General features: G+C 48.0%; 1 protein-coding gene across 3 annotated transcripts in view; it reads right to left on the bottom strand.

Moving 5' to 3' along the window:
• Window positions 1–5,262: 5,262 nt before the first annotated feature.
• The window catches only part of PAN2 (poly(A) specific ribonuclease subunit PAN2), a 1,642,407-nt gene continuing 1,627,380 nt past the window's right edge, over window positions 5,263–20,289 (bottom strand). For all 3 annotated transcript variants that reach the window (XM_078686370.1, XM_078686378.1, XM_078686384.1), the window contains 2 exons: window positions 6,290–6,487; window positions 5,263–5,462 (listed from right to left, as the gene is read on the bottom strand). In XM_078686370.1, the coding sequence (XP_078542496.1) occupies window positions 5,428–5,462; window positions 6,290–6,487 (233 nt within the window). In that variant the 3' untranslated portion in view covers window positions 5,263–5,427. The remainder of the gene's footprint in view (window positions 5,463–6,289; window positions 6,488–20,289) is intronic.

Raw genomic sequence — 20,289 nt, 5'->3', positions numbered from 1 at the left:
GGGGAGTTCAAGAGCCAGGGCCTTGCCTGCCCTCGTCAGCACCCCACTATAGGCTGCCCCCTCCTCCGTAGCCACGGTTGGAGGGGAGACAAAACCAGTGTCTGGGGAGGTATCCAGGCCACTGGCTTCCCCTAGTTCCTGTGTCCAGTCCTCATATGACTGGCACTCACGTGCCAGGGGGTCCTCAGACCCCCCCCCCAGTCACCCTCGTCGTCCATGTCCTAAAACTCAGGGATAAAGGACGGACCCGGATCCTCGAAGAATTGCTCTTCGGCCGGTGCCGAATGCGGCGTCGATCGACGCCGCTCGATGCCTGATCCGGACCGGGGGTTGGACCAGGGACGGCGGCGTCCAAGGACGGCGCCGGGGGTGACACCCTAGGGGTCGATGCCGGCGGGGTTGTAAGGTCGACCAGCGGCGACCCGGATCCGGTGGGGCCCTGCGGCGTCGGGACCAAAGTCGCCGACGGCGCCGGGGCCGAAGCACCCGACGGCGCCGGGGCGAAGCACCCGGCTCGCTTGGACTCCCAGTCAGGTCCGCTGGGCCCGAAGGGGCCGCGGAGCCCGACGGTGGAGAGAGCGATCTCATGGCCATGAGGAAGCTTTTGATCTCCTCCGGCGTCGCATTCTGCCCAGGGACCGGCGGGTATGAAGCAGGTCGCGACGCCTGCGGCTCCGGCGGAGCCGCGTGGGCGATGTCATCCGAACCCCCGGCCGCGTCGCGCGAGCGTCAGGGGGAGTCAGAAGAGTGATGTCGTCTCTTCGACTTCTTGTGCCTCTTACCTGAGGACTTGGAGCCCGACAAGTGGCGACAACTCGCCGAGCTGTGATGACTCCGGCCCCGCGACCGGTCCCTCGACCTCCTTCCGGACCGGGACCACGAGCGGCGCGGGGCCGACTGCCGGAGCTCGAAGGCGATTGCGGGACCGCTCCCACCTAGCCTTCGACGTCAAGGCCCGGCAGTCGGGGCACGACTTGTCATCGTGGTCGGGCCCCAGGCAATGTAGACACCGGCGATGGGGGTCGGTAACCGACATCAGTCGGTTACAGTCGGCACAGGGCTTGAACCCGGGCATCCCTACCAGCACCGATGGAGTCGTTAGAATCGAAACGGATCCAAAAGTGATCGAAAAAAGCGTAGTCAAAAAGTGACTAAAGGGTACCACTTTCTCTGGATCTGCGCTTGCTGGTGCGGAAAAAAGAGCTGACGTCAGCGCGCGAGGGCGGCGTCTAAGTACTCCGACGATGTCATCCCGGCGCCAACTATGCCGACAATGGATGCGGAGCCGCAGACGACGCCTACCGACGCGCAGGGGTACTGCTACGCAAAATTTTACGGATCCAGTCTGACGCCTTGGGATATTCTAAGGTAAGGAAACTAATACTAACCTGTTTCTTTCAGATCAGGCTGTACAGGCTAAAACCCAAGAAACAGGAAAATATACAAAAACATGTGCTAACTATATGTGAAAGTACAATGTGGCACCAAAACAAGTGTGTGTTCTGGTAACGTGTGCAAAGCAGAAATAGCCTACAATATGCATAGTTAGGCTAACATAGGGAAAACAACAATGTCCATGTAGGAAATACACAACATTATAATTGTATTGATTGTTGGACCACCTTGGAGTGGTTGAGGTTGCTGAGGGACTGGGGCAGCACTGCACGTCAACTTGTGTTACCGCAATGAGTCAGAGCCAAAGGTAATTAAGGAGGTCGAAGAACAGGTTCAGCAAGTAGATACTGTGAGAGCTTCTGGGGATAGAACCATTATCAAAATTAGGAGCAAGGGTATGCATCATGCCTTGCAAGAGTTCAAAAGGTTCAATGGAATCTGAACAATGGGAGAGAAAGCTAGCATGGCATACCTCCTGTTATGGCTATGTTGAAGTTATGTTAGTTTATGGAGATCTGTAGAGTGCATCATCAAGTCTTTAGCCGGAAAAGTGAGAGAAGTTACAGAGTTTGTGGAGGCATGCTCGAGGTAAAGATAGTAGAAACATTTTTTGCGAGGATCATCAATGTACACCTTTTCAACTTACAGGAACTGGAGAGCCTTCTTGACAGTTTGTTTTTCGAAAAACCTCCTCTCAAAATGTACACTGTGAAAAAGAGGGCAAAAAGGCTGGAAAGATTCTTCCCTCTCTCCAAGTGTTGCTTAACCCCTTCTACGCTGATGACGAGCTGGGCTCGTCATGGCGTAGCCTCCTCGCACGCTGATGACGAGCCCAGCTCGTCACGTAACATGCGCTTTAGAAAATCTCAGAGTACGGGCGGAATTCCGCCCGCACGCATGCGGTTAAGTAGCTCAGGAAGGAAAGAGGTTGAAAAAATAGTAGTGAAGATTGTGAGAGCAGAGCACCACAAGATTACCACACGACGCGTGGTAAATAATCAGCAAGGTGAATCCTCAAAAGGGAAGTTGAGCCAAGTCTCTTTTCACCTCATTTGCTTAAGTTTGAGTCAAGTAATATATGGCTGCTGCATTGTTCTCAGTCTGAAAACGAAAACACAGATTAGAGCCTAGGCTAGATCAATTCGTCGAGAAGAGGGCAGTAGTAGAACGTAAACACTGACCACTGAGGGTTCACAGCCTTTCTAGGAATAATTCAAGCATGTGAATCTAGGAACGGTCCACTGCTGCAGAAAATTACACTGCTAACCAGCACACATATGCCAATATTTGGATATAATCGCCCTCAGAAGAGTCCAATATCACACCATTTACTCAACTCAGCATCCCATAACTTTACACCTGCATCCAACAAAGTACATACAGACCGTATCACCTTGGCAAAAGCATTTTTTATCAAGACACAACACACTATTTCACAACAGAATACAAAGCAGCACAAATATGTAACAGTACTTAATATGGCTCCTGATATCATCAGCCTCTACAAGCTGCCCACCACATATACACCCATTGGACATGGGTATATATACCACCTCAGAGATTATGGAATCAATATGGTAGTCGTCTGGTCTCACTCAAACTAACAGCTCATTATAAATTACTTGTTCACCAAAGAGAGGCCCATCCTCATTTATTAGGATAATTGAATAGCTCCACAAACTGGTCAAGATTCCCGTCTGTGCATTAAATCAGCTCCACTACGTATCTGACTTTGAATTTCCTATGCTTTGGTAGGAATGACTCAGACAGGTAGTAGAGGGGAGTACCAACTGTTTCACTGTCTTATTGTGCAAATTCTGTAACCTTTTTAGGGTCCTTTGCTGTCGGAAGAGTTCTTTGCTCATTACGTCCACTTTCTCATGCAGGTTGCCTTAACAGACTCAGGATAGTCTGAGATTTAATCCTCCTAGATCTCTAATGAGGATAGAGTGTAAGCATCAGCTATTTTCTTTCTCAAATGAAAAAACAATCCTTTTTTATACCCTTTCTTCCTGGACTTAGTTTCCACACCCACTTCCAGCATTATATGTAATGGGACTTGCATTCTGTGGCTCCCTCCATTTCTTACTAACTTATACTTTTACTTTGGCACATAAAGCATTTAAAGGTAAGCAGCTGCTTCAATATGGGTCTGACACCAAGAGCTTGTTTGCTGAATAGAGGGTGGGTTCCACAACAGTACTCTTTGGGGATGACGCACAAATACACCAAATCCCACAGTGTGGAGATACTGTAGAAGTCTCCTGATCTGGTATTTCATCTCAGGAAACAATGTGCTTTTTCCTGTGCGCAGGAATCTCAAGGTTTCCTGTGTGTCAGCAATCTCAAGGTTCCGCCAGTATGTCTCCTACACCCAATCGGGCAGCTTCACTTCCTGGCTGTGGCCGAGGTTTATCTAACTCACATTTGCAAAAAAAAGTGGACAGCTAAAGGCTCTTCATCATATCCACTGGCTGGTTCCTGTAAATCTTCTACTTACATAAATAGTATTGCCATCCATCCTGGATCAGCTGTTCCGAATTCATGCAGTTAAGATCCCAACAAAAAAGAAGAGGCAACAGCAGCAGAGAAACAATCTTTAAGTCCATAGAGTCAACGAAGTCCAAATTTATTTTATAGATTTTTTATTCTTCTTCCAATAAGCAGCATAAAACTCATCAGGACAGCCAATGCATTTCGCTCATGTATCATGTGTTTCATCAGGACCTTTAGAATGCCAATAGAATCCAAAGGTCGGACACTCTCTTTGGCTAGCCAACTGATTAATTGGTGTTGACACAGTAAGGGCCAGTGGGAAGCTGCATACGTTAATACATCTTTCCACCGTATTTCACGTTCTGGGGGGTCACATGATAATTAAGTACTGTTGTGAGTGTCCTTCCTTTGGATTCTATTGACATTATAAGAGCCCTGTTGAAACTTGTTCTACACGAGCGAAGCACGTTGGCTGCCTTGCTGAGTTCTATGCCACTTATTGGAAGAAGAATAAATAATTCATCTATAAAAGAAATTTGGACTTCCTTGGTTCTTTGGACATGAAGATTATCTTTTTGCCTTTCTGTTTCTGTAGGATTTATTCAATTCGCCAGTGGAGAGACACCGGACCTGGTCAGCACATATAATCTACCAACATCGGAGCCCCTTGATAGCCCTATTTCCTCGTACCACCCCTTTCAAATTGCACTGTGCAGCACTTTCTCCTGACTTTCAGGTAAATTGCTTCCATGTAGCTAACAATACAGCCATGATTAGTGACTTTACCTTCTCTGCCTCCCTGTATTATACTGGAGTTAGCTCATGTCCTGCGTGTATCTTTAATATACACCTTGCTGAAGGAGTCTTTAGGTTTAAATATGAAAATGCTCTTACCCCCTATTACAGATGATTGGCCCAGTCACTGTAAGTCTCTGGCATGATCACTTGGCTTATTTTCATTATTTTAATAGATTGCTGCATCTCACTCTTTTCCGTGTCTTGCACTATGCCTGTAATTGCTACCAACTATGAACTCATACTATTCAGCTCTATATTTTGTTAATTTTTCTCTAGTTCTCTTTTTCAAAGTCCTTTTATAATTTTCAGTCTTCCAGAAATTCCTATCTTTTGGAAATAATCATTTCCTCCAAAGTAGAGAAATGTTTGCCAGTGTGATCTGGACTAGGATCTTCTCAATGAGGGAAACAGCCCCACCCTGCTACTTCTCTACCTTTTTTTCTGTGATTAAAGTGTATACTTCCATTTACTGTGTTGTACCTGGTACAGGCATACTTGCTTTCATGCAAAACTGATACCAGCACTACAATATAAACACATTTCTCAGCTTTCAATAAAGGGCAACACTTGACATTGTTGAAAGAACAAAAACTCCTTTATTACTTTAGCAGATAGATTTATTGGCGTTCACAGAACGTCCATAGCATCCAAGAGTCCATTAAAAAAAAAGATAAAACAGAGGTCACTAGCCCCCTTTAAAAACATTACAAAATTCATTGCTGAAGTGGCTTCTTCATTTCAGAGCCCCATCACTGCAGAGTACAGAGGAGAGCCTGTGAAGATAAAGCAAGACTGAGTTTACAGAGACAAACACTTATACATGTCAGAAAGGGGATGGCTTAAAACTAAGGCTCCAGGTTTTCTGTTTTAATGGATTTTTACACATAAATACAGATAGAAAGCAATGTGTTTTCTATCTGCATTTATTTTTAAAAGTGGATAAATACAGAAAACTTGAAAGAAGACCAGTTTTCTGTATTTATCCACTGTTAAAAATAAATACAGACAGATACGGTACAAAGATTATTAAAGAATCCAAGCACAAATCTATGTTCCATAAGCCTATATCATATCTCCAAGCAGGAGTTTATCATACCAGTCGGTATGAACGTATGTCTCCAAGTATTTTTTAATTTATAGTACTTTATTTAATTTATGTACCGAGGTTCTCAATAAGAGCACATGTGTACCCTACAAGCTTCAATATCTTATTCTACTAATCTATTTGACAAGCTCATGTCCAAGCATGTGTTCACCTAAGAAACGCCTACATTTCCAAGCACAAGTTATCAACCACAGTCCTAGATCTTCAGAGCAAAGGACTGCCTAACATGCTCAAACACCTCAAAGCACAAGTCTAAGCGTTGCACTTCGATAACTTCAAGCAAAAGCCCACCCGCACAAATTTCTGTATCTCCAAGCATCAGTGCATCTACCATGATCACGTATCTTGGTGCATTATTGTATCTAACAAGCTCTTTATATCCTAAGTTATATACACATTCTATCTGTGTTAAAAACAGGTTTTGTACCCTTCCCCCGTCAATCATCTATAAGGCACCAGAGAAATCAACATGCAAGGACCAGCAGGTGCGCTTACTTTTTGGGCTGTTTTGATTCTCAGGTTCTGGAACCTTCCAGTCCATCTTGCGACCCTTCTCGTAGAGGCTCTTCAGCACCTTACGAAAAGCATCAGGATCCGAGCCATTCTTGCTCAGCTTCAAATACCGCCTGTACAGCGACAGAGCTGTGCGGGCATCCTCAATACTGTCGTGAGTTTCTCCCTGGATCTTCAGCTCTAGGAAAATTAAAGAGGTGAAGGATGAGCAAAGAAAATGGAAACACAATCAAATCTTCAGTTTTACAAGATGCCAACACATTGGTAAATGCTTCAAACTTAGATCATCATCATCATTCTACAAACATTCCAGTACACAATCTCAGCATGCATGTAATGGCGTGTTTAGCTACTGTTTTAACTATTGTTTTAAGTTTCAGTGATGAACAAGTTACTTACCTCCGGTAGCACATTTTCTGGTGGCAACTCTACCTGCAGATGCCTCACCTCTTGAATCTACTAAGTGCCACACTGGATCCAGAGAGTTAAAATACCTCTCTGGCTCAGACAGATGGCACCTCTGCTCTGAGATCCAAAATGGTAATGAAATCATATAGCAATAAAAGGGGTCTTCCGGGGGGTACTGCTGTCCAGCCCTGGTCTTTTTTCCACATCCACTGAGACAGGGATGAGGGTTGGCAGAAATTGAAGCACACCAAAATTGGGGGCAATATTAAAAGTCACATGACTGCTCCAAAGAAAGGAGGAGAGGCTGGCAGGAATGGCGAGGAATCTTCAGGTATCCACCAGAAAAATCATTAACAAAGGTAAGTAACTTGTTCTTCTAATGGATACTTCTACTTGTAGATTCCTTACCTTTTGGATCAGTACCAAAGTAGTGGATCTGAAGAGATACTTTTGCCTGGTCTCTGTTGCAGGATTTCCTGTTATAAGGGCAATACCTCCAAAGTTCCGAGCTGAAATAATAATGCCTGGTGAAGGTATGGACTGGATCATACAATGAAGCCAGGCAGATATACCTAACCGAAAACTATCGGCACACACAGAAGAAGTGGCCATCGCCTTGGTGGAATGGGCTTTGATGGGCTCAGGAGGCTCCTTGGCAAAAGTGGCAGATTTCGATATACAGCACAATCCAGTGGGAACTTTTCCACTTTTTAATTGCCTTCTTTTTCTTGGAACCAGCATAGCCAAGGATAGGCTGATCATCTAACCGGGAACTCACAGATCCTGTCAATGTAGAGACTGAGGATCTGGTGAGGATTTAGAGCTGAAGTCTCACCTCCACTATGGCAGAATGAGGAAATGGGCAGTGTGCTGGAAGACTGCACTGGTCCACATAAAACAAGTTAACCATGTTTTGTGGAAAGGAAGCCTATGTCCAGAGAACCAATGTATCTGGAAAACTCAGGTAAAGAGAAACTAACAGACAAAGGCTATCCATAATGCATGTCTAGTCCATGTCTAGCCCATAATGCATTGAGCTGAGGTAATAGCGATCAAGAACGCAATCTTCAAGGTAAGTAGTCGCAATGAGCAAACCAAAGGGTGGACCATTTTAGAACGTAGGCACAAGCTAAGGTCCAACTGAGGCATGACAGTGGAAGAAGGGAAACGCATGATAAACACTTAGGGGTGGGAGTCTTTTTTTTAAATTGATTTTTGATTACACAAACATTCAGAGGATATTAATAAAAATTTGAAGATGTGAAGAGAGGAAAAAGGAGAAAAAGAAAACATTAGCATTACTTTGTTCGTTCTCAAGAGGAGAAAATGAGGGATGAGGCTTCTGTATGGGAATCAGCGTATACATTGGTTATGGGAAAAAAACTAAGAGAAAAACATGGAAAGTATGTACATTAATGAATCAAGCATAAAAACTCCCAATGCAATGAGCAGGAGGGTGAATCCAGTGCAGCTTGGCGATTGACAATCCTCAACAAGAAAAAAAGTACATAAAAAGTTGAGAACTTGACGTGGGTCAATATTAAAAGAGAAGTGAAAGGAAAGGAAGAAGGGGGGGGGAATCCACATGCGCACTCTACATAAGAAAAGATAAAGGCCATGAAAGAATCATGACAAACTGTTTTAAGGGGGATGTTGAAAAGGGGGATAGTGTGGGCAGTTGGGAATGCGGCTGGTGTAAGGCAGGCATGAAAACCTATTGGGGCAATTCTGAATGTGGACGTGGGGGGCTCATGGATAAAGGCCCATCCTGATCAGGTAAATGTGAAGGAAATGGAGTAGGAGAGACCTGGTGCGACAGGCATAGATAGTGGCAATATATATCAGATATCTTTGGCTTGTGAGGTGGGGGTTTAAGTGGAAGTATATTTCAGTCTGCATATCGCAGTAAGTCATACTGTGGAGCCATGTCTCCTTCTTGGGACATTGTCTAGCCCCCGAGTGTAATGCAATTTCCCTTTTTTGCTAATAGTAGCACTATGAACCTGCGGTAGCAGAATGATATACCGTTGACAATTCCCAGCAAAGCTAACTTGGGGGAAGCGTTATGGAAATTATGTCTGAGAGCACTTGAAAAACTTCAGTCCAATATAATTTGTTCATGGCTTACAAGTCCACTCCTTGTCAGACAGAGGATGGCCCAAATCCTCCTGCCAGTGGCTCTGCGCCGCCTTGTTCTGCACTTGTTTCCTGGCATGTCTCTCCCCCCCACCCCCCCAGTCACTAAAAGCCCAAACCGTTTGGCGTCTTTATGAGCACGGGCATCTCCAATAAGCCTCCACCTATCCTCATCCCACTTCTTTTTTGCTCTATGTTGTGGTTTTTGGTAGGACCTTCTCAACTCTCTTACTAAATTAGTTGAGTGGGATCTAATGACAAGAGCCAATCGCTGTCCTAACTGCCTACACTCTTGGGTAAACCATGCAGTCTGTGGAGATGCCCAAGGATTGTGTTTGGGAGTGGGCGAAGAACCCTAAAGTGCCCAGCCAGCTGGATGAAACAGTGGGAGTGTTTGTGTGTTATATCTTCTAGCCCACCTGCATCTTCAAGGATGGCTTTAAAGTCCACCAGACAGTCCGTCAATTCCTGGTTAAGGGACTGGATGCTGGCCTCGTCCAGAATCACCTTTTGCCACTTAAGGCAGCGATTTCCGTTCAATGGGAGGAGTTCTCTAGTCACTAAAAGGGTTCTACAGCTGTTGGGGTTCTCGTCCCAGGGAGATTTGAGGCTCAACCACAAAGGACTTCGGTCACTGTCTACAGTGGTAACTACAATCGTGTCCATCAACAGTGACCATTGTGAGAAGTTGGCCTGGCATATGCTGTCCACTATCCTAGTGGGCACCTTGCACCAGTCCAAACGACCCTTATTGATGGTAGGTTTAAAGACAACCTTTATAGAAAGCTATCCTAGTGGTAGCTGTGGAGAGCAGCCTTCAGGCTAAGTCTTGAAGGAATGTAAAGCAGCTTGTTTTACCAGTGAATGATCAAATGAAAGGAGAACCACAGTGTGTGTGTGTGTGTGTGTGTGTGTGTGTGTGTGTGTGTGTGTGTGTGTGTGTGTGTGTGTGTGTGTGTGTGTGTGTGTGTGTGTGTGTGTGTGTGTGTGTGTGTGTGTGTGTGTGTGTGTGTGTGTGTGTGTGTGTGTGTGTGTGTGTGTGTGTGTGTGTGTGTGTGTGTGTGTGTGTGTGTGTGTGTGTGTGTGTGTGTGTGTGTGTGTGTGTGTGTGTGTGTGTATATGTATGTATATATATATATATATATATATATATATATATATATATATACAGTAATACTCCACAGCAACATCCGGTCCTAGGAACGGCGAAGCAGGAAGACAGACCACAGGATCAGGTAGGTGAAGATTGTTTATTTTAGTTGCAGCATAGACGCGTTTCGGGCTCAGGAGCCCTTGTTCACAAGCGGAGAACATCAACCAAACGCCATAGTGTGATATTTAAAGAGATACCATCCTCATTTCCTCTGAATGCCGGACACATGACCAATAGGCATAGTAAACAGACTGTCTAACACGGATACAACTTATTGCTGCAGATTAATTAAAAAAACCAAATTTGGGCAGCATTAACAGAAAGTAGGTTTAAAAAGCATAAATGCAAATGGTGAAATGTATGACTGTATAAATACAATAAATACAAAAGGATAAATCCTAAAACCCTTATACATTATTCAATGAATGTTTTGTTGTATCAAAATCTTCCCTTCAAATATGGACAGTAAGACATGTATACTCTTAGAGGGTAAAAAGATACACAATCTCTAGTAAAAAAACTAGCAGCAATAATGGTCAATGTGCAAAGCTGTGCAAAAAGTGCGAATAGAAAAAATTAGTGCAACATGGTGCTATAAAGTGCTAACTGTGTGATGAATATCAACTGTATCCAATAGTTGTAAACATATAGATTACATTCTATTTAGGAAAATTCTGTTCTGATATCTCAGTATCCTCAAACACAGCTTAATAGTGCATACAGTGATAAAGTAAAAACGAAAGGCAAGTGGAACTGTTAGCGGAAAAAGATTCAGAGAGCAATTGATCTTTCTAAGCTTAAAAAATTATTTCATACATTCCAATGAACCACTGCTCTTCAAAAAAGGGGAAGGGTTGTAAGTATCTATAGCAGCAAGGATAGGCAACTGGGAAAAGGTGCCCATAACTAAAAAATGTGTCAGAAGCAAAAGCTCGCAAATTGCAAGTCGAAAAATATCAGTGCAAGAAATTTACCCGTATACTCTAGCCACAGTGCAAACATGCCATGTTCAAATCTGCTAATAAATAGAGTATAAAAGTACAAGAATTACACAAATATATAAATACAAAAATACCAAGATATAGAAATATGGATACAATGGAGGAAAAGATCTATATGGCATCAAAAGTTATTTCACTTAGTATTCTAAAGACAACAATTGTATGTGGGAACGTTGGGAAATGTAGATCATAAAAAATTGTGCATGTCCTCTACATTGTTCAGCCCATTGGGCCATTTACTATCGAACTCTAAGATCATAGTAGTTTCCAATTGTCTTAATCTGAGTTCTCTGTTCCCTCCTCTACGTAGTTTAGGAATGGCCGCTACCACATAGTATTTTAAAAATGTCAGATTGTTGTTGTGAAATCTCTTAAAATGGCGTGCCACAGGATAAGATTGATCGCTGTGTAAAATTGCCCTAAGATGTTGTAAAATCCTGACATGCACCTGTAGCTTGGTACTCCCAATATAGTTCAAGCCACAGGTGCATGTCAAGACGTACACAGCATGATCAGTTTTGCAGTTGAAGTTGCCAGCTATAGCAATTTCCTGAGAGCTAAAAGGAGTTTGATAATGTGTCTAGTTTACTCCAAATTTGCAAGCTCTGCACGTGGAGCATTTGTAAAAACCATGTGTAGGCTGTAACCACATAGATTTCAGGCTCACCTCAGGATATATATATATATATATATATATATATATATATATAATGTATTTATTGTAAACACACCCCTCTAGTCTCTTTATGAGGCTAGAGATAAAAGTACAATACAATTGCCTAAATAGCACACAGTAAATTAGCACAGAATACGTTTTGCCCTAGGGGCCTCACAAACCATATACTAAGGAAGTGGTATAAGAACCACGAGGGACATAGAGACAAGGCCTAGGGCCTGTAGAACCAGCCAAGGTAGAGAAGCAGGAGACCCACGGGGGATGTGTGCAGAGTCTAAACACAGCCACGAATCACCACGGATTTCTATGGAGAAAGTTGCGCTTAGATTTTTTTTGTAGTACAGAAAAGAGGGTCCTGGTGAAACGTGGTATAATTTAGTTACTTTAATTCACAATATAAAGCCATCAGAGCACATTGCTATTTGATCACAATGGGCTAAACCAAATTCACATTAGAAACACAATTATAACATTTTTCCATAGTGCCCCAAGGAGAATGAGAGGGTGGAGTGAACTAGTGATAAGAAAAAGTGGTGCAAGAATAAACAGTTAAACGCTGATACTTGATATCCTAATTAGTGGTGGCGTCCACTGATATGAAAGAAAAGTAGCCGTCGACGTTTCGACCCCCAAGCTACAACCGTAGGCGTAGTTAAAACCTTACACCGGGGTCTTCATCAGGCCCAGTGATTTTTCCTGAAAAGATTGCTAGACACATGGACGTCTAGGTGGATTTATTCGTCGAAGATAGGACTGGTTTGTTCGGATTCGTGCGATAATTAGTGACAATTCCGCATTTTCTAATGAGAAATTCTCATCCGCGACAGGGTCCTGAGGTGGTGCATATGTGCTTTAGAATCATGAATGTTTAGAATTCAAGGAATACCGAGATTAAGAAATTCATTGACGATTGAAACATTGACTTGTTAAACGGAGCTGTTGGATCCCCCTGGTCCAATTCTGTGGACAAAATACATTCCACTTACCACGAATACCTAGTGTGCCCTTGGGTTTCACTGTTCTGTCCTGATGAAGACCCCGGTGTAAGGTTTTAACTACGCCTACGGTTGTAGCTTGGGGGTCGAAACGTCGACGGCTACTTTTCTTTCATATCAGTGGACGCCACAACTAATTAGGATATCAAGTATCAGCGTCTTAAACATGTTTATTGACTAATAATATTCTGGGAAATTAGTTGTCCCAAGCTTGGCTCAGGGATCTGAAGCCAACCCATTTTGTATGTCTAATTTGCCAATTTCTTTGTCACTTTAACTGTTTATTCTTGCACCACTTTTTCTTATCACTAGTTCACTCCACCCTCTCATTCTCCTTGGGGCACTATGGAAAAATGTTATAATTGTGTTTCTAATGTGAATTTGGTTTAGCCCATTGTGATCAAATAGCAATGTGCTCTGATGGCTTTATATTGTGAATTAAAGTAACTAAATTATACCACGTTTCACCGGGACCCTCTTTTCTGTACTACGTAGCACCCAGGTCCCTTGTGACTAATTTGGGTAAACCCCCCTTATGTTTACTAGATTTTTTTTTGGATCATATTTGTTTTATTAGTTTCAACAGCATTGCACAACAAACAAATAGACAAATGTCACTTCTTAAGTTTGCCCCTCGTGTTCGCACCGACCTCTTCCCTGACGCCGTGTCCCAAGGGTGTGGTCCAGTGTCCATGCTAGGTAGTGCGGGCATAGTGCTTTTAAAAATACAAAAAAAACACCCTGAATCCCAAAACTTCACAAGTCCCCCATCCCCCGAACCCCTGCCCCCCACCCTCCCACTACCCCCCCTCCCGGTGTGTTCCTCCTTTCCTCTACGTTCCGTTGTGCAAGTGTGGTGTTGGAGGCCTCAGTCCTTAGTACCCGGCGTCCTGTGGAAGTCATCAACCAGGCGGAGCACTCGGAGATATTTCGAGCATGTTATCTCATTGAACTCTTGGGACAACAGAGCCACCATGGGTTGCCAGGTTTCCAAGAAGGTGTCTGACGATTGCGTTAGGGAGGCTTGTATCCGTTCCATACCCATTATGTACCAAAGTCTGTGGAGCCATCCTGTGTGTGTAGGCCTCCGTGTGGTGCCCCATAATGATAAAATATGCTGTGTCGCTGCCCCCATTGCCAGCCCCCTTTGCCCCCCCCCCTGAATGATTTGAGAGGGAATGTGAGTTTATTAGGGAGGCCCAGTAGCGTGTAGGCGGGAAAGCGGGGGATCTCAGTTTCAAAGTCATCTATGTCCTGAAGCACACTGTCCCAGTATTCCTGTACCTCCCTGCATTCCCACAGTAGGTGTGTCATGGTCCCCACATTACCGCACCCCCTCCAGCATGTAGGATCCCTGCGCGGATTATCCTGGAGGAGCCTTGCCGGGGTTAGGTGCCAATAGTATGCCATTTTGACAGCCGATTCCCTGCTAGCTATGTTCCTGGCGGTGTGATGGGCCCTGTAATAAATATCTTGCCAGTCTTTCTCTGTGAGTGTGAGTCCTAGCTCCAGTTCCCAGCGTTTCTGGCCCGTGGATCGTGTGGCAAGTGGGGGGGCCTAACATCTTATAGAGCTCTGTGATCGCCCGTTTGTCGGTAGTCTTTGTAACAAGCATTTTTTCAAACACCCTGAGGTGCCGGCTGACATGCGGCAGCATATCTCCGCCCGTGAGCTAGTGCCTGAGCTGGAAGTATTGGAACCGCTGAGGGTCGTCCACCCCATACAGGTCTCGAATGGTATTTAATTGCATGAGGCAGTCTGTGTCAAATAGGTAACCGGCAGACCTGCAATCTGACTGTCTCCATTGATGGAATGAGCCTGGGGCCGTCCCAGGTGGGAAGGCCGGGTTGTCCAGCAGGGTTGTCATCGGTGATGGGAATGAGGTGAGGCCCCTGGTGACCGCCACTGCGTCCCATACCTGAAGTAACGTGCGGGTAATAGGAGACTTTTTAAGGTAAGCCGGTCTGTCCGGCCGTTTTAAGAAGGGGATTTTCCACAGAGACGTGCGAGCCATTGCCCTGTCTTGGAATAACCAGCGCTTTTCAGATTCTGGTTGGGACCACTCTAAGAGGTAACGGAGTTGTGTCGCCTGGAAATATTTCTGTAAGTCAGGAATGCCCAGGCCTCCTTCCGTGGCCAGGTCCCGGCGGAGCCGGGGGCGTTTCCCAGCCCAGACAAATTGCCGAATTGCATCTTGTAGTTTTTTTATCATCCCTATAGGTGGCGTGACCGGGATAATTTGAAAGAGATAGAGCACCTTGGGCAACAGGGACATCTTCACCGCTGCCGTGCGCCCCAGCCATGATAAAGGTTGTTGTCGGCATCTCTGTAAGTCCCCCTGCACCTGAGCTAGGAGTTTTGTGTAGTTGTGCTCAACCGTTTGAGCCGTATTGGGTGTCAGGGTGATACCCAAGTAAGGCAATGACATGCTGGAGGAGAGTCCTCCTATTTGCAATAGGCCTCTGCTGGATGTACGTGCATTGCTCCGTAGGGGCAGTATCACGGACTTCCCGATGTTCATTTTAAAGCCCGATACCTTTCCGAACGCTTCCATCTCCTCCAGGAAAGCGGGGATTGCTGTTGCGGGGGTTTCCACGGCCGCCAGGATGTCATCCGCCTAAAAGCTTATGGTTTGACGATCCTTCCCAAAGCTTATACCTGTGATGGATGGGTTGTCTCTGACACGTGCGAAGGGTTCAATGTACAGGGTGAACAAAAGCGGCGAGAGCGGACACCCCTGTCTGGTGCCGCGTTGAATGTCGAAGGGTCACGATCCCACTCTGTTGACCCGGACAGTTGCCCGGGGGTTTGCGTAGCAACTAGCAACCCACGCACGGAACCGCTCCCCCACGCCAAACCTCACCAGTGTCCCATCTTAGTAGCTCCAGTCTACCCTGTCGAATGCTTTTTCAGCGTCTACCGACCGGAGGGCCGCGTCCGAGTCATTAAAAAGGGCTTTGTCAATGACGTGTATTAGTCGTTTGGTATTATCGGCACACTGTCTGTTAGGTATGAAGCCTGCCTGGTCGGGTTCTATTACGCCTGGCAGGCAGGGACCCAGTCTCGCGGCCAGGATTCCGGTGAACAGCTTGAGATCTAGGTTGAGCAACGAGATTGGCCGGTAGGCCGCACATTGGGTCACATCCTTGCCCGGTTTCGGCAGGACGATAATATCCGCGTCTAACATGTCTTGGGGGATGGACCCAGGTCCCTGAAAAGAGTTGAGCAAACGGACGAGCACTGTAGCTAATAGGGGGCAAAATATTTTATAGAATCCCGCCGAGAAGCCGTCGGGACCCGGGGCCTTCAATGGTTTGAGGCGTGCGATCGCAGAGATCACTTCCTCCAGGCGTATCGGGGTGTCTAGAGACCAGGCGTTGGACTCATCGAGGGCCGTAACCGCAGCCCCGTCAAGGTATTCCTATCTGGCCCCTGCCTCCAGTGTCGGATCGGCCGTGTATAAGGAGGCGTAAAATGCCCGGAATGCTTCTGCTATGCGATCGTCCTCTCGGACCATTTGACCCCCTTCGCCCTGGATTACCGGGATCTTAGAGCGGAGGACTTTGGCTTTAAGTTTACTAGCCAACAAAAGCCCGGTCTTGTCGCCACCCACATAGTATGTGTGGCGGAGGCGTAGTGCCGCATATTCCATACGGTCGAGGTCTAGGCTTGCAAGCTGGGCCCTGGCTGCCTTGAGCTTACGCCAAATCCTGGGGGCCCCCGTCCAGCTGTGGCCCCGTTCAAGTTCCAGCACCTGTTCCGACAGCGCCTGGCGTCTGTCCTTACGATCTTTGTTTTCTGCCGCCGCGATCGCTATCAGCTCCCCCCTTACTACCGCCTTGAGTGCCCCCCACACCGCTGACACAGATACCTCCTCGTTGTCATTTATGCGCAGGTAGTCAGTAATGCTTTTGGTGAGCTGCTGTGTGACCTCTTTACGTTGGCGCATGGTTTCCCGCAGGCGCCATTTGACTTTCCGCGTCTGCACTCGTGGGACATCCATATGGATTGTAACCGTGTCGTGGTCCGATAGCGCTGCCGGGACGACCTCAACTTCTTTGACCAAAGGGGCCAGGTTCGTGGACCCAAAGAAGTGATCTATCCTCGCGTAGGTGCGGTGTACGTGCGAATAAAAGGTGTATCCCGGAGCGGTAGCGTGGGCGCCCCTCCATATATCTAGGAACCCCCTACTTGCCAGCCAACGTCTGCCTTCCCCGGATATCGCCCCCGTGAAGCCATACCGTTGTACCGGTCTATCCATCTCTGTGTCCATTACCAAGTTGACGTCGCCACCCACCAGTGTGTACTTTGTGTTAGCTGTCATGACTTCTGCCAAAGCCCCTTTGAGAAAGAGTTCTTGTCTGGTGTTGGGGGCGTATAGGGACCCTATAGCGACCGACAAATCCCCTATATGGACATTATATGCAAGGAGTCTGCCCTTTGTCTCCGTGATCTTATCTCCCACCCGGCCCTTAAAGTGTCGTGCAAAGAGCAGGGCGACCCCTGCTTTTTTCTCTGTGGTAGAAGAAAAGAACTGCTGCGGAAATGCCCTGGACCTCATGCGGTGCCAGTCCTTGGAGAGTAGGTGTGTTAACTGTAATAAGCATATGGCTGCTCCCGAATTTTCTAAGAAGGAAAGGACCGCCCTCCGTTTGATGGGGTTATTAAGCCCCTTGACATTCAGGGTACTGATTTGGAGCGTCTCCTCAGCCATGGGTGTGATTGAATCGTGACTCTCTATGCCTAGAACTTCCGTTGCCCCCTTGCGTCAGGCTTACGCCCCTGTGGGGTGGAACACACCGGAGCCCTCCCCCACCATCCGCCCCATCCTCCCCCCAACCCCAACTTTTGCTCCCCCTGTCCCCCCGCCCCTACCCCCAACTGATTCCCAAACCCCTGAACCCCTTCCTCAACCGCCCCAACTTTGAGCGTTCAGAGTCCCAGTCCTGCCGGTCTATCGCAGGGCTGTGGTAATGTTACCTGTTGGAGCAATTCCCAATGGCGGCCTCCGCGGCCCCCCGCCCGTCCCCTCCTGCCCTGGATACAAACGTGCTGAGTAGTCCCCCCCTTCACGTGGACTTATTCAGAGGAAAACGTTTCTTTGGCCACTTCCAAGTTGGCGGTGGCTTTCTCTTGTGAGATGATGTGGGCCTCAGGCTTCAACTGCAGCTCCGGGGACCTTCTGCGGCCGACCATTTGCCAGCCTCCCCTGGATTGTCCCTGTGATGGCCTCGCCGGTGAAGCCTCTTCCACCGTTTCTATGTTTAGCAGTGTGCATGTGTCCTTGAGTGAGCACAGCTGCTGCAGGGCTCCTTTCCATTTAAATATCAAGTGGCCCCAGGAGTATGGGATCTTGTTCTCGCGTAAGAAGTCCGTGGCCACCCTGAATGCCTTCCGTTTCTGTAGAGTGATGGCTGAAAGGTCCTGGTAGAGGGCTATGGATTGATTGCAGAATTGGAGAGGTTGGTTCCGCCTAGCTTCTCTGAGAATTCTCTCTTTGAGCGAGAAGTCAGGGAAGAAGGCCAAAATGTCCGGAGGAGGGGCCGGTGAGCGCCTGGGGAGACCCACTCTGTGTGCCCTATCTATCCTGATTGCATAGTCTGAGGGTTCACCCAGGATGTCGTGGAATAAATTTTGCAGATAGCCAGTGATGTCCACCCCCTCCGCTTTGAGAGGGACCCCCCAGACCCGTATGTTGTTTCGATGGGACCGGTTTTTTAAGTCCTCTGCGCGAGCCTACAAGTCCAGCTGGTGGTCTTTGAGCCTTATGACTTCCTGTTGCAATTGTTCAATTTCGTCGCTCCTGGCTTGATCCAGTTCTTCGATAGCGACTACGCGCTCCCCCAAGCCCTCCACGTCCCGCTTGAGCTCCCTGACCTCCCCCGCCACATCTTGTTTCAGCGATTTAAAATCGTCTCTGAGGGAGTTAAATAAGGACTCCAAAAAGGACTTGGTGATGGGCATTTCCTCGCCGGAGGGGGCCACGTGTGATTTTGTGACCTCAGGGGAGGATGGCACTTTGTCGTTTCTCGTCTGGCCCTTTGCGAGCATCTCGGGGAGCGTGTGATCACCTTTCTTTCTGAGGCTCGCCATGCCACCCACCGCACCACCTCCGGGCCTCTGTGCGGGCCGCCCGAGGCCTCTATGTCAATGATGTGAGCTGGTGCCGACCTCGGTCACTGTCCCCTCCCGCAATTTGGCGGACTTCTGTGCTCCTCAGGCTTCTGGACCCTCGCACTGCTCCCCATGTCTGTCGCCGAGTAACCGCTTCAGTCCCAGGCAACCCCCGAGCCCTGGGGAGGGCGTGTGGTGGTCGGATCTCGACAGGCCAGGACGGCACCTGTCTCGCAGTGCTTCTGCGGCTCCTCCGGGCGTCGTCGCCGTGAGCCCTGATTCTAGTATGGTCTCCCTGGCATCGTGTTTGTGGCGCCCATGGGGTGCTGTGCACTAGTGCTGGGGGCCAATGGTTACTGTCTGGAGGAGTCCGTGGCATGTACTGGTTCTCCCTCGGGGTGACTCGGGGCCTTTCCCCCGAGATGGCGCCGCGCTGTGTGTCCGGTCGGCGCTGTGGCCCCGCTAGGCCCCTTCCCCCCTCGTCGTCCGGGGGTGTCCGTGGAGTCACTCGGCCTGTCGCAGCGGCCCCGGGGTCCCGGCTCGCCGGGCCCACCCAGGGGCCCGCTCCTCACCTGCTGCTCCAGATGGCGCCAGACACCGTGTCCGTGATCTCTGCCTTCCGCCGCCGCCCCTGTGGCATCTCGCCTCAGCTCCGTCGTCCGCTAGACCTGCGGGATCGCCGCCCGAGCCGGCACCTCAATCCCCGGCAGGCGCGATCCTGCCGTTGCCATGAGGCCGGGGGGGGGAGGGGCGCGTGCACCGGGGCCCGTGATCTCAGCGACCCGGGGGCTTCCTCTGTGGGCTGTGAAGGTCTTCTGTGCCCTCTGTGCTTGGCGCCGAGTCGAGCCGGTCCTGGGTCCTCGCACTGGGCTTTCTCCGCCGCCCCGAGGATCTCCCTCCTCTGCCCAGCCGCTTGCCTCGGTATGCTGGTCCGTCTCACAGTAATGGCACCGGCGCGCCCGTTTTTTCGCGTCGCTGTGTCCGCCCAGGCTCAGTTGTCCTCCCGGTGGTCGGTATCGACTCTGGGGGGACGGACACTGTGCTTAATTTCGGCTTTAAGAGGCGATGGGACGGGGAGCTCGCGGAATCAGCGTCCGTCTAGGCTGCCATCTTGGCCACACCCCCGCAGTTAGATTTTTAAAGATTAAGGACAGTTAGGAGTGGACCAGGAACAAACCCCTTCAGTACTGGACAGTTCGAGAGTCAAGACCCACAGGAGCACAGAAGTACTCATGTTACCTCACCCAGAGCAGCCGGGTGCATAGGTGTCTTTTCGTGTCGGGTTTTCTCGTCGTTTCCTATGGAGAGCTGCAAAGTAGTGCTGCAGGCGACTAGTGGAAGAGTGTACAGATAGATCCAAGGGTGGATCGAAGATCTGAAGCACTTGAAAGCAGAGGGGACAGAGTCTGGGTCACTTGCCAGTGACCAGAGAGGCAACAAGAAGATACCAACCGATGTCGGGTGATTTCAGGTGATGTAGGTGAAGCTGGACTCTTCAG

The sequence above is a fragment of the Lissotriton helveticus genome, chromosome 1_1 (assembly GCF_964261635.1).
Source record: "Lissotriton helveticus chromosome 1_1, aLisHel1.1, whole genome shotgun sequence".
Lineage (NCBI taxonomy): Eukaryota > Metazoa > Chordata > Amphibia > Caudata > Salamandridae > Lissotriton > Lissotriton helveticus.
Note: the sequence above shows the minus strand (reverse complement) of the source record. Positions and strands in the feature narration are given on the sequence as shown.